This window comes from Akebia trifoliata, chromosome 2, assembly GCF_017979445.1.
Source record: "Akebia trifoliata isolate Shusen 1 chromosome 2, ASM1797944v1, whole genome shotgun sequence".
NCBI classification, from domain to species: Eukaryota; Viridiplantae; Streptophyta; class Magnoliopsida; order Ranunculales; family Lardizabalaceae; genus Akebia; species Akebia trifoliata.
The window spans coordinates 2,973,377-2,986,751 of NC_141376.1; the positions used below are offsets into that span (position 1 = coordinate 2,973,377).

The 13,375-nt window shown below is 33.6% G+C and overlaps 1 protein-coding gene across 2 annotated transcripts; it reads right to left on the minus strand.

Annotated features, from left to right (window-relative positions):
* Positions 1–3,146: 3,146 nt before the first annotated feature.
* Positions 3,147–5,105, minus strand: WUS (Homeodomain-like superfamily protein). Of its 2 annotated transcripts, none has more exons than XM_086458981.1 (3): positions 4,474–5,105; positions 4,253–4,356; positions 3,147–3,675 (listed from the first exon to the last, which is right to left on the minus strand). In XM_086458981.1, the coding sequence occupies exons 1-3, from the start codon at positions 4,808–4,810 to the stop codon at positions 3,346–3,348; spliced, it is 771 nt and encodes a 256-aa protein (XP_086315107.1). In that variant the 5' UTR covers positions 4,811–5,105; the 3' UTR covers positions 3,147–3,345. The 2 variants fall into 2 exon arrangements, with proteins under 2 accessions (XP_086315107.1, XP_086315102.1); XM_086458976.1 differs by having other exon boundaries at positions 3,149–3,675; positions 4,441–5,102.
* Positions 5,106–13,375: the final 8,270 nt, after the last annotated feature.

Sequence of the window (13,375 nt, forward strand, 5' to 3'; positions counted from 1 at the left end):
CCACTGAATATAATTTAAGGACTCCTCAGGCCCCCAACATGACACGCGTCTCACTCTTTTTGGCCTAATCACACATAAATGTTTGGAACACCACACTAAATATCAGCCTGATTGGTGTGACTCCTGTTCCTTGGATTTATTTGTGCTTTTGTATAGTGTGATTGGAACTAAATGTTTTGGAAAATACACCTCTATATTTTGGTGGAGAGTCTCAAATGTGATTGTAGATAAGACTAGTCCAAAGATTATTTCAGTACTTAAGGACCTGTTCATGAAGAAAATTAAAAAATTTAAGGAAAATATTGTCCTTCGAGACTCTCCATCAAACCCAAATGCAATGGATTGCTAGCTGTTTATTGATAGATTCAACATCCATATTGACATAACTGGGTCAATATGAGCTCCAATCACAAAATCTCACTTTTTCATATTAAATATCATTTAAATATTAGGAAAAAAAAATCAATTCCAACTGCTTAACTTTGATAAAAATTGGTTGAATTATGTAAAGTTCAGTCTAGTCTTGCAAACATTGATGGAGTCTGATTATGGATACGTCAAGTCATCAAAGTCACAAAGTCGGATTACAGGTTTAAAACGGCAAGGGAGAACTTCGGAAAAATGTTGAAAACAGGAAAAAAATGATAAAAATAGAAGATAAAATATATATATTAAAAGTTATGAAATATATATATAAAATGAAGTTTCAAAAAATCAAGTATTATCATCAAATCTCATATTTTTACATTTATTAATCACCATATTCTATTATGTATCAAACCTCACATCAAAAAATAAGAAAGTGCTTAATTTTTTTTTCCTGTAACAAAAACGGGAATAAAACGATGTGTTTTTTGTTATAAATGAAAAAGTTGCATTTTTAATCGTCAAAGATGTAAGACGTGTTTTAAAGCCTGTTTTTTTTTTTCGTGTGTTGTTACTACGCAAGTTGGGGTGTATGCATGCATGTATGGGTAAAAATGAATGTATGATATAAAGGAGGATAAATTTTAATAGGCTTTTGAAATTTGAGAGTTGAAAGAAAGAAATGTTTGATGAAAATAGTGGAGAAAGAGAAAGAAAAACCAAGTGGGACTTGGGAGTGACTTAGATGATAAAAAAGCTTAGAAGTGCAATGACGCTTGGCCTGCCTCACATTGCCAGTATGGGAGATTACGTACCCCAAACTTCAAAAAGATCTCTTCGGATCTACAGCTAAATCTCTATATATCTATCTACTAGGAAAGGTGGCATAATCTATGCCTTCCTCTTTTAGAACTCTCTCTCTCTCTCTTTCTCTCTATCTTTCTCTCTCTGTAAATGGATGGTGAGCTTGTAAAACAAGTCAAACCAAAAAGAGAAGGGATCCAAGATATGTCTAGTTTCCAAAATCTTCTTGGATTGGAACCTTTTTTATGTTGTAAAGCCATTCATGTGAGTGTTTGGTGGTGGTCGACCCAAGAGAATAAACAAATAATTTTTTGAGATGGAAGTATTATATGTTGTGTCATAATAATATTCTGTGTGCAGTTATCTTTATCACTCAATCTGGTCCATTCAAATCAATAGGTCATCTCTTAGATCAATGAAAATGATTCATACCTATCATCACTCAATCAGTTTCATTTTTATTGAAAACTCTACTTTCACTCAATCAGTTCTATTATATTAAAATACAGAGTAAATTAAAACAAGAAAACTTGACATTAAGTGATACAAAACTCTTATGTTTATGTCTGGTAGTCTTTGGTGGTATTACATTGGCATGGTAGACTGTACGCTATAAACGACTTCTTGGGTTCAACTTTTGCCTTATAGATAATTTTGTCTTTCGTACGACGTACAAATTGTAAATTTATAGTCAATTTAGAATTTCTACGAGGGAGAATTTCAGTTTTGTTTAGAGGAAGTGAGATAGAGAGATTGTAATGTTGATTTTCACCTAAATAGTGAAAGGATCTCGTCAAATGTATGTAATTTTGCCAAATCACATAAACTCTATGTTCTCTCTGTTTGAGTATTATTAATTATTTTCATAATCAATTTTTATACATGAACTATCTTGAACCAAAATTTATTTTCAATTATTGTAACGGTTCAATTAAAATCTCGAACATAAGGATGATTGGTTTAGAAGTCAAATAATTCCAAGGCCTTTCTCCTAAAGAGAGAGGTTTGGAGTTCAAGCTCTTTTATTATCCACCCAAAAAGATTTATCCTGACTTATCTGGTATGTGTAGTTTGTGGTGCATGAACCCAAGGGTTTTGGGCAAGATATGGTGCTCTAAGAGGTTAGTTGCGTTGTCCTTACGGGTTTGAACACTCCACTGTAGTTAAAAATAATAAAAAAATAAAAATAAAAAAAATAAAAAAATTGTAAATAAACCCATGGATGCAAGTCATATTTAAAATAAATCAATGATAATTGAAGGCGTTCTAGAAAAACACAGAATTTTAAAGGTTGAATTAAAAATAATGATCAGACAATCCTGACCATCCGAATATAAAAGATTAAGATGGTTCCCACTCCAAAAAATATGGGCTCACTGAGGCCCAGCCCAATGATGGAGTTGAAGGGACAACTGAATAAGGAATGAAGCAAATTGTACGCGATACTTTCGATGTGGGTTCAAACTTCAAAGCAAATACATATTACCGCATAACGGTCATTCATACTCATATCTTCTCACCATGTTCCCGAGGAGTATCTTTTATTTGTCACGACCATACCCTAACGCACTCATGGATGCGTAGAACGCATCACTCTTAATATTCCATATTCCTTCCCTCGAAAAAGGATCAGGTACTTCGCGAGATACCATACTTAAGTAATACGGATTCGTCTTATTGTGGTACTTGACTGTATCAATCACACGTTAAAGTGCAATAAATACACTTTGGAAATTGGATTTTGTACCAAAAATACCCTCACATTCCAATTTCCAAAGTGTATTACAAGAACCCCCTCCCCCATAATTTGTTAGAGCTGCTATTAGCACACATACTCTTACTTATAACAAACCAATCCATATGTAATTAAATTTCAAAAGGATAGCTGTGTGATAAGTAAAATTAGATGCGGCAATCTCTTATGTTTTTTTTTAAATGACTCGTGAACTTAGAGCCGTTTGGATCTGTGAGATTATTGTCCAAATATTTGTTAAAAATAAGATGTAGTCTTCGAATTTTCTAAAAGAGTACACGTGATAGATTGACCAAGAGATTAAATTTGACCTTCTAAAAGAGTTTGACTGGTCAAATATTTGAAGAACAAAAAAAAACACAGTTCACCATATCACCAATTAACCTAACACAAAAGTCATAAATCCGGTGATTCACTGGAATTCAGTCAGTATACGGTGACCGGCCGGTGTAGGAGTTAAGACTGAGCTCAAGAGAGGTTCGAGTAGAGCCTTTTTCGTCGTCGGGTCTATAGGAGCTCGTGTTGTACCCGTTCGGATCCGGGTTACCGGTACAAAACCCAGAAATGTCTTCACCGTGCATGGGGAAGAGAGGAAGAGTTTCGATCTCTGGAGTTTCTTCTTTAAAAGTTTCGATTGATTTCATCTTGTCATAAAATGGGTAAGATGATGAATACGGATCAACTCCGACCCAACCCATATTGTTGCTTATAGACCCACCCATACCGCTTCCACCAGAAGATATGGTACAATCCTGATAGATGAAAGTAAAAAAATAGAAAGATTAACATACATGGATTTGGATCTAAAGAAATTCAAGGGACTATGTGTGTGTGTGTGAGAGAGAGAGAGAGAGAGAGAGAGAGAGATGGTTGAATGTTTCATGGGGTGGCATGGCCTGTACTTATTCCAACAATGGAAAAAAAAACAATAACAAAAGGATTATTGGCCTTTTTGTTTACTTTCTTCTTTATATTTTTGTGAAGGAAAGTTTGACTTGTCTATGTAAATATAGAGGATTGTTTGATATTATAGCTTAGGAAACTAAATAAATTTTCTTTCCTTCCTCTTTTATCTGTGTGTGTGTGTGGACTTGTTTACAAGAAGTTAAACAATAGGGATTACCATTTATGGATCCTTTTAAAGGATTGAGAGGCAGATATGCAAAGGTTTCTCTTATTATAAGTATAAAATTTCACTGTTACACTCATGGATTTAATTAGTATAACTTTCATGTGGGTTTCTAACTATATTTAAATTATAGACAGACAGGACAAACTTTTTAATTTAATTTTAACTTTAAAAACTAAGAAACTGTCTTTATAACTTACTCTGAAACTCTTCTCCATGAGTACAGAGCCACATCCCATACTACCCATCTGCCCAACTCCAAGTACACCAGGTGATGAAGAAGGAGATGAAGGAGTAGAAAACCCTAAAAATCATACAAAGAAATTAATATGAAAAAGACAAGTACTAATAATGATAAATATAAAAAGAAAAAATCATAAAACTTCACCAGTAGGACTGAAAGTAAGACTAGAAGCAGCACCACTTCTTTGCACGGCCATGTCAACTGTAAATCTTTTCTTTTGCCTTTCACGAGCTTTATGGTTCTGAAACCAATAGAAAACATTCTTGCCTTCAATCTTCCCGTACTGCCTCAACCTAGCTGAGATTCTCTGAATCTGTTCTCCACTTGGAGACCTAACTCCATTGTTGTAGTAAAGATCCTTCAATATTCTAATCTGGTCAGTAGTGGGTGTCCACCTTGTACTAGTTTGCCTGCAAAGAAAACTGCTCTTACTACTACTGCCAGTGCTGCCATCTTCATGTAGTGTTTGTTGCTGTAGTAGTTGTTGTTGTTGTGGGTCTTGTTGAGTTTCCATGACTGAATGAGAGAAGAACAAAACAAAAGGAACAAAACAAAGAGAGAGAGAGAGAGAGAGAGAGGTGCATGAAATGAAACGAAATGGTGAGGAGAGGTTGAATATAAGAGGAAGATAGAAGAAGAGCACATGGGAGTTGAAGAGAGAAGATCAGAGAGATATCTGGAAGAGAAGGACTGAAGTTGACAGACAATGGTTCATAAAAGGGTAGGGGGACAAAAGGGGTTGTAGAAAGCGAGAGACTCAGGGGAACTACTTGTGCTAAAAGGCATGCCGATATGATTAAGGAGAGAGAAAGAAAAAGGAGAGAGAGAGAGAGAGAGAGGGATGAGTTAAATATAACGTATATAAGACTTTATTGTGATTCATATAAGAATGAATAAAATAGCTCCTGAATGAATGAATGAATGCATGGAAAAAATGATGGATTCACAAAGGTTTTTTGGGCAAATTATCAAGAATAGGCCACCTTCTACTAGACCCAAAAAACAATCCATGATGTCTTCATATGGTGTGAAAGTGAAAAAAGAAAAGAGTAGGACCCACCATTGAACAATTTTATGGGTCCCACATAAGAAAGTTCTTTCACTCAAAAAGATTTTATTCACCTTTCTCTATTAGACCCAAAAGATGGTCTATAAAGTTACCTTTCTCCCTATACAAAACACAAGTGGTTCATGTCAAAAAAGGACAAAAGTATAGGTTCCACCATTCGATAATTTAGTGGGTCCCACACAGGAAAATTCTTTGCTGAAATCCTTGTGCACATGAGCTACATGTGCATGTTTTAGGAGAGTTTATAGATCATTCTTTTCGTCAGCAAGACTTTGAACCTAAATGTTATTGTACCTTTCTATTGGTCCTTTTATGCTACATCACTGGTCCCAAGGGAAATCTAATGCATTCAATTGGAGATCATGAGCACTAGAACCACATCATCAAAAGCTCATCATTTTTGTGCTTTCTCACTGCCACTATCTACCTCCCAAAATACTCGCTTCTGATGAGGACAACATAAGCCCATGGGACTCAAGAGTCATGAGCTACATTATTCAGGATAGGGTTTTAGGTTAGGGTTTAGGGTTTCTTTGCAGTCTTCTTTCCAATTGTATCAGGGTCAAATTGACTAGACAACAATGGAAAATGACCATAACATCCTTACCTTTTGTAGACATGAAAAGTATAAAAGACTAGGCTAAAGGTTATTTTATGGCTAAACTTTAAAATCTCGGTTGATTTGGGCCAATTTGTTAGGATTCGTTTTTGGCAACTTGATCTATCTTAGCATAAAAATTCAATATTTCTTTCTATGAATTTGCCAAAACATTACTAAATGTGGAGCTGTCATGTGGTTGGGGTGAGTGATACTTGTAACAATTTTAGTGAGGTAAGGTGAAGGTTTTCTTTTGTCCTCAACTACTTCGGGTTGGTGAAAGAAATTAAGATCATTTTAGGTAAATATATAGAAGGTTTCATTACTATAAATTAGTCTAACTTAAGTTGGGATGTTTATTTAATGGGTTTGGTTCGAATGACTTATGAAGAATGACTAACAAGAAAACACATGATCCCCCAACCGGGTGAGTATGAAATCCAAACGTTAAGGATTTACTATCTTGATTACATACATCTTGAAAATAATTATGTTGAAGAGAAATATCAACCATTGGATTTTGTAGGTAAATGGTCGGTATCATATGCTTTTTTCATAAATCACTCAGATCCTGACCCTTATTTAATTATATTACCTACTATTATCATAAATACTACAATATGCTTTAAGACTTCATTTTTTCCAAAGAAAACTAAGGATAAATAAAAATATTAGCATGACATTCAAAAATCCATGAGCATACCCCCTTTCGATACAAAATTGAAATTAATCAAAAGAATAATGATTTTCTGACACCCAACCCCCCTCCCCTTCCCTCTGATTTACGCCCCCCTATGTTTTCATCACAGAACCGTAGATCATTTGCATTGAGATACGTAGAATCATAAATCTTTTTCTTATATATGCCAAGGCTAATGATCTATGATTTTGTGATTGGGGCATATGTTAAAGGGGGGCATCATATTATTACAACTCTAATCAAAATATTAACTTGTAATTAAACTTGATAGTTGCAAACGAAAAACCGTTATCAAGATTGTAAAAGCATCTTGATATCGGTTTTTTGTTGTAAATAGTGGAAGCATGGGGATACTCTTTCAACTGGCTAAAGCAAGCACTTGGTGTATGATTAAAATCAATTGAGATTTTTGGAAAATATGGGCTATTTTTGGGAACCCTCTCAATCGATGGTGGTGATTGTGCATAGAGATGGTTTTTACAAATGGGTTGTTTGTATGATAGTTACATAGAGCATATCCTAGGAAATTATCTCTACTAACAAATGTAAATTTTATTAAATATCACCAACCCAAAAACGTCAATTTTGTTCATGTCGAAGCAACTGGAAGCTTTACTCCTCCCATCAAATGTGCCTGTTGTTTTGCCAATTAATGGCAATCTCTCTCTGAACGTAGGTTTCATGCTTTCTTTAGTCCCAAAAACTTTGATAGGGAGAGTTGCTTCGAAAAGATTGATACCTCCTCTCACTATCCTGACACGTGTTTTATGATTATTATGATAATCATAGTTTAAGTGAAGTCTATAAAAAAGATGTCAATAATCAATCTGGATTTCGTACTTCAGAGCCCAGAGGGTAGTTACCCCATTATGTTGTCTAATTCGATTGCCAGTTGTCAAACTTTGGACGGGCTATCAATAAACAGTTGGCCTACAGTTTGGTACCAAAAACAAGTTTGATTGGTGATATATTGGAGCTTTATTTTATTTTTAAAAATGATATCCAAGGCCCATGGTGGGTTTAAAGTCCACGATAGAAAATTCTCAGAATTTGGTTTCTCTTTAATCACCAATCAGGCTGATCCTTGGGTTGTCCAGAACTCCCTGAAGTACAGTATTCCTGCTCTTATAGTATTAAATCTTAATATGACATCCCTCTAAAGATCCAACAATCAGTCCTTAACTTCATACTTCGACAATCCCCTACCGACATCTATGACTAAATGAACATCTCTAACTCTATTGTTTCTGGGTATCTTTTAGTTTCAACTTCAACTTTTCAGATTGTGTCATTTGCTTGGTACTGACACCACCATCATGAGATTTTCCTTTCCTTATCATGCAATTACATTCACATTCTCTCTCTCTCTCTCTCTCTCTTATATATATATATATATATATATATAAAAAGAAAAGAAATTCCTCTCTCTCTCTCTCTCTCTCTCTGATGAAGTGGATGTTTGATAAGGCATGCAGTGAAGCACTGTCCTTCTTATCCAATCCTCCTGAGTTGCTTACCTCATACAGATAGCCATAGTGTGCAGCCGCTCTGGTACTCCCCTTTTCTTTCGGGTAATCATATTGTGATGTTTCTCTCCATATCTCAAAAGATACAGCCACATATCTCTCCAGATCTCTCTTTCAAATGGGTTACTAGGCTCTCTCCTTTCCTCTCTTGCTTTCCTTCCTAATAACTCTTAGAAAGTGATGACTCTGGTTGTTATCATCTTCCTTAAAAAAGAAAGTCTAGGCTACATGGGTTTTCTTCACTTCTTTATTTTTTGTGATTTTGAGGAAATCCTTAATGTATTATGTAATTAATGTTGGTGAAGAAATTTTTCTTTACTTAGAATGGCTGTATCCGCATGTATCATACATATATACATCACAAAGAAAGAGAGAGGTTCCTCTTTCATCTAGCTAATTAATATATTTGCTCAAAGTGTAAGCTACTACTTAGGGTACTGGACCACATGTTTGATACATACACTTGGGTTTGAATTGTACCTATAGACTCTGCATTATTAGATGATGGACCACCTCCACAATAATAGTCTTCTAAGTTTAAATTTCATGTTTTTTTCCTTATTTTTTCTGGTTAATTTCTCTTTCTTGAATGTATTTCTCAAGTACCAAAAGACAAAACTTTCTGCTTTGGTGCTGTTAAATGCTATGTTGATTGTTGACCCAATTTGATAGAGCTTATAAGTGATTAATTGGTTAAATTAAACGCTCTAGTTGAACCCTTTTGTCACTTAATCCAAACTTGGTTTTGAAAATTGTCCAAATCAATTAAGACGTCCAAATTGGGATTATTCTTCCTTCATCTTTTACTGGTTCAAAGTGAGATATGAAATAAGCATAAAACTCGTCCGAGTTTCAGATGACTCACTTAAGTGAATGATACAATATTGAGGTATTATGAGTGGATAAATATTAAAAAACACTAATGATGTTAACCACAGTTTAAAATCTTGTCGAGTCGACTTGAAACTCGGATTACATGACTTCACTCGGTTGAATTTTGAGGTGACTTGATTCCAAACTTGGTTGAAAACGTGAAGTTAGTATTTAATGAATCTTACGCCAAATCATAGGAGCATTTATTCAGCTATAAATAATATTTTGTGGATATGGAGGATTTTTTTCTTCTTTGTTTTAAAATTAAAAAAATTATTTTTAGATATTTATAAAATTCAATATATTTTGATTTAAGAGAAACTTGTTTAGCAACCAATCAGCTCCATCGGACAAAAAAAATTACCTCCATTCATAAAGAGTCATGATCTAGAGGGGAGCATATCCTTTGTAGCCCGTTTTTCCAGTAATTCTCTATAGTCATTTGCAACGGTTGATAGTGTACCACATCATCATAACAGTTAAATCTATTTGTTTAAATTTAGGAGTTCATTCACCGTCCGTCTTTAAACATTTGATCAGAGAATTTTTTTTTTTTTTTTTTCAAATTTGATCTAAACCATGAGTAGAAGAGGATTGTATTGTCATTTTTATAAAAATATGATGTTTTATGGACAGTAGAGCACTAGATACATGAAAAATGGGCTATAGAGGATCCGCTCCCAATCTAGAGTGGTGTCCCATTCCTGTAGCAATATATAGTGTCTACATGGCATGTTTTGCTTAGAGATTTAAAACATGGGGGTTCGTGCTTTGTAAAAAATGGCTTAGTTAGGAATAGATGTGTTTAAGACTCCTATCAAAACGTGCCATGTAGACACCATTCCTATTCTATAAGAATGGGACACTGCTCTCTGATCTTGATTCTTCGTAAAATGGTATTTCTCAAAATAAATTAAGGTTTCAAGGGTTTTGCTTTACTAATTTCGCCCAATTAAGTTTTGCTTGAGCTAAGTTGTTTGATAAGATGAGCTGCACTTCTTATTCACTAACTCCAAAACTTTGACTTGTGTTCTTTGTGTGTCTATTTACTTTCATTCTTCCTTTTTGCAACTCCATTTTGTAGTCGTGTTAGCATATCAACAATATAATTATTGACATATAGCATATTCTTTTAAGTATTAACTGATGCATTTGACCCTTCTCATCCCTCTGTTGTCCAGTCTGGGCTTGCTAGACCAATCCGGTAAAGGTGAAAGTATCATGGATCCGATTGGATTTTTTTCAGGATATTGCGATCCAACAATGGACAAATCTGATAATCACCAATCCATTATGCTGTTGGATTAAATCTAGACCAAATTTGTTTATTATTTAAATTGGTTCTATATCAACCCTCATCCTATTTAAACCAAAATCATAAGTAGAAATTCAACATCACCAGCTTCCCAATTCGATATAAAAAATTTCGAATAAAAATAATTTCTCGTGTGCTTATATTTTATTATATTTAATCTTTAATACTTTAACAAAGATTTTTTTTTTCCTTCAATTTTGATGATGAATAATAATGCATTAATTTGAATTAATTTTTAAGAAAATATATTTTTGTATGTGTAACTATGAATTTTAAAAGTTTTACAGTACGACAAAATTCAAGGATGATGCACTTTATTATAGTGTATCGTATAAAGTACGAAATGAGACCGACCCATTTCATGTGTCAAGTCTAATTTTAGATTTTGAAATCAGATTCTAGAAATGATATAAACAAATAAGATTTTGAATCTAAAAAAAGGTTTCTATAATCTGATTTTGTTAATCCAAAATTGGAACCTGATTTCAGAATCTAACTATCAAAGCCAAACACCTATAAATTTCTTTATTCAAATGTGAGGAAATAAATATGATAAAGGGGTCACGATGGATGATCCTTGAAAAATGACAAAAGTTGAAACAATTTATTCATATCCCAATAATAAGATTCATTTGTTGGATTTGCACTACCTGAAAATTGAAAATTTTGACGCGCAAAGGCCCAAGAATTTTAGAAATCGAATTTTGACTGCCCATGACTGTCCAAATTTTTTGTGTTCCCTGATTTGACTGCTTAGAACCGTCGAATTTCACCCATCCAATCCACCATTAATTTGATGGTTTTGGCCCATCAAAAAAAAAAATTCGACGATGAAAATTTTGATGCCTTAGTTCGCCGAATTGGCCTTTTACCATGTTGTGTTGATGATTTAACAATCCAAAATTTCATCAATCATTCCATCCTTACCCATAAATAAATCCAAAGTATCTTGTTCTTGTGGACAATATTAAAAATAAAAAAGGGAAAAAAAGAAAGAAAGAGAAGATTAAAGGGATGGTGGAAATACCAAATACATGCTACCACCTTTTTTTAGGGGAAAATTGACTACACGGATATGCCAACTTTTTAGTGTACATTATTTATTTTTCGTTGGTTACAAATCATTGCTAAAACAAATGCTTTTATCCAAAGCAGCCAAATAATGTTGACTTTTTAGTATTTGGGCCTACCAATAAGCTGCCAGATATTCATAGGGCTGGAAGGCCCTAAGAGTGCCAATGTCATGTTTGTGGGCCTATTGAAGCCTGGATCAAACTCCTAATTTTGGGCCATTTAGACTGTCAAGCTGGCTCAAATGACATCTCAACCCTCTAGAGGATCCTTGTTAGCAATTTGGAATACCGAAAAAATTCGATTAGTGAAAAATTCGAGTTCTATTTAAATTTTAATTGAAAAAATCCGGTCAAAATTTTAATAAATGGAAAATATGCGGCATATGTTTCATATGTGTATTATCCGTTTCATTTCACAGATTCGAAAATAAAAAATCCGGCCATATGATAGTGATGGTGATGGTGATGGTAATAATGATGGTGGTGATAATGAGGACATTGAGGTTATTGTTCCATTGATTTTTAAAAGAAAATCAAAGTCAAGGGACAAATTATCAATTGAAAAAATTAAGGTGTAATCTCTAATAAATGTAGAGAGTCATGTCATTATTTTTTTAAAGATAAAAATGACCTTTGTCACGTCAAAATGTGGATTTTTCTGAACTTTTGAAGCATGGCTGCTTCAAAGTCGACTTGTTTTACACGTCACACCTTACAAGTTTACACTTTGCAACATACAACAAGTTATAGTAGCATTTTTTTTTTCACTGAGTTTTATAAAAATTCGAAAAATTCATAAAAAAAACGTGCTTTATTCTTTTCAAACTTAAAATTCATGAATTATTCAAAATAGTTCAATAATCCGGAGAACGGTACTTTCATTGAAAAAAATGAAAAATTCATGAAATTTTCAAGAATTAAACATGTGATTGCTAACAAGACTAGGGGTTCATGGTTAGATTAAATTTAAATAAATTCAAAAAAATCATGATCCAATACTTTGAAAAATGACATTTATTGAATTACCAAATTTAAAATACATTGATCAATGGTGAAAAATGTTATTTATAAAAAAAAATATATTGGAGATTTTAGACCATTGCACAATACATCCACTTGACACCTAATCATGTTTGTGGGTGCTACGTGGACATGCAGTCCATATAGATGATAAATGATCCTTCAGTCCAAGCAACCCAATAATTAATATATATGTAATGATTTTCTGACGCCCCTCTTTGACATATGCCCCCATCACAGAACTGTGGATCATTTGTCTCGGGATAAACATAATCATAAATCTTTTTTCTTGTTTATCTAGAGGCAAATGATCTACAGTTCTGTGATGGGGGTGTATGTCAGAAAGGGGCGTCATATTATCATGACTCTTAATATATTTCCTCCATTGTAACGTTTTTAAATCAATCAAAAGAAAATAAATAAAGGTTTTATCTTAAATGACTTCGTCAAATGAAGCAATAACTTAAGACAATTGATTTTTGGAAGAAAAAACTAATTAAGAACTCCAAATAAATCAAAATTTTCAATGTAAATGTTGAAGTAGGTCTATTTTTGTCAAAAAAATCTTTTTTTTTTTGTTGTTGCAAGAATTGAATATGAGAGGGGGGTGGTGGTGGTATTTTTGGTCATCTTTTATCAGTCTCTCATGTAACAGGACCACGTTCAAGGTGTATCTCCCTATTTTGAAAACACCTAAGTATACCACAAATAATTACCAAAACCCCAAGGGGTTTGTCGAAATCACCTTACAAATTTCATATGCCTTAAATCTTTAATTTTTATTTTTTTATGTTTTTTTATAATCAGATATCCCTGTACACAGTGGACCAGGTCGTATTTGAACTTTGCCCTCCATAGACCATGATCTTGTCCAAGGACTAGTGCCAGAGCTTTAAAATTATTTA

Coding starts and splice junctions, on each gene's coding strand:
- WUS (XM_086458976.1), bottom strand. CDS start 4,810: ATGGAAACTCAACAAGACCCACAACAACAACAACTACTACAGCAACAA. Junction 4,357..4,440: donor TCTTACTTTCAGTCCTACTG/GTGAAGTTTTAT, acceptor TATGATTTTTAG/GGTTTTCTACTCCTTCATCT. Junction 3,676..4,252: donor TCATGGAGAAGAGTTTCAGA/GTAAGTTATAAA, acceptor TTCATCTATCAG/GATTGTACCATATCTTCTGG.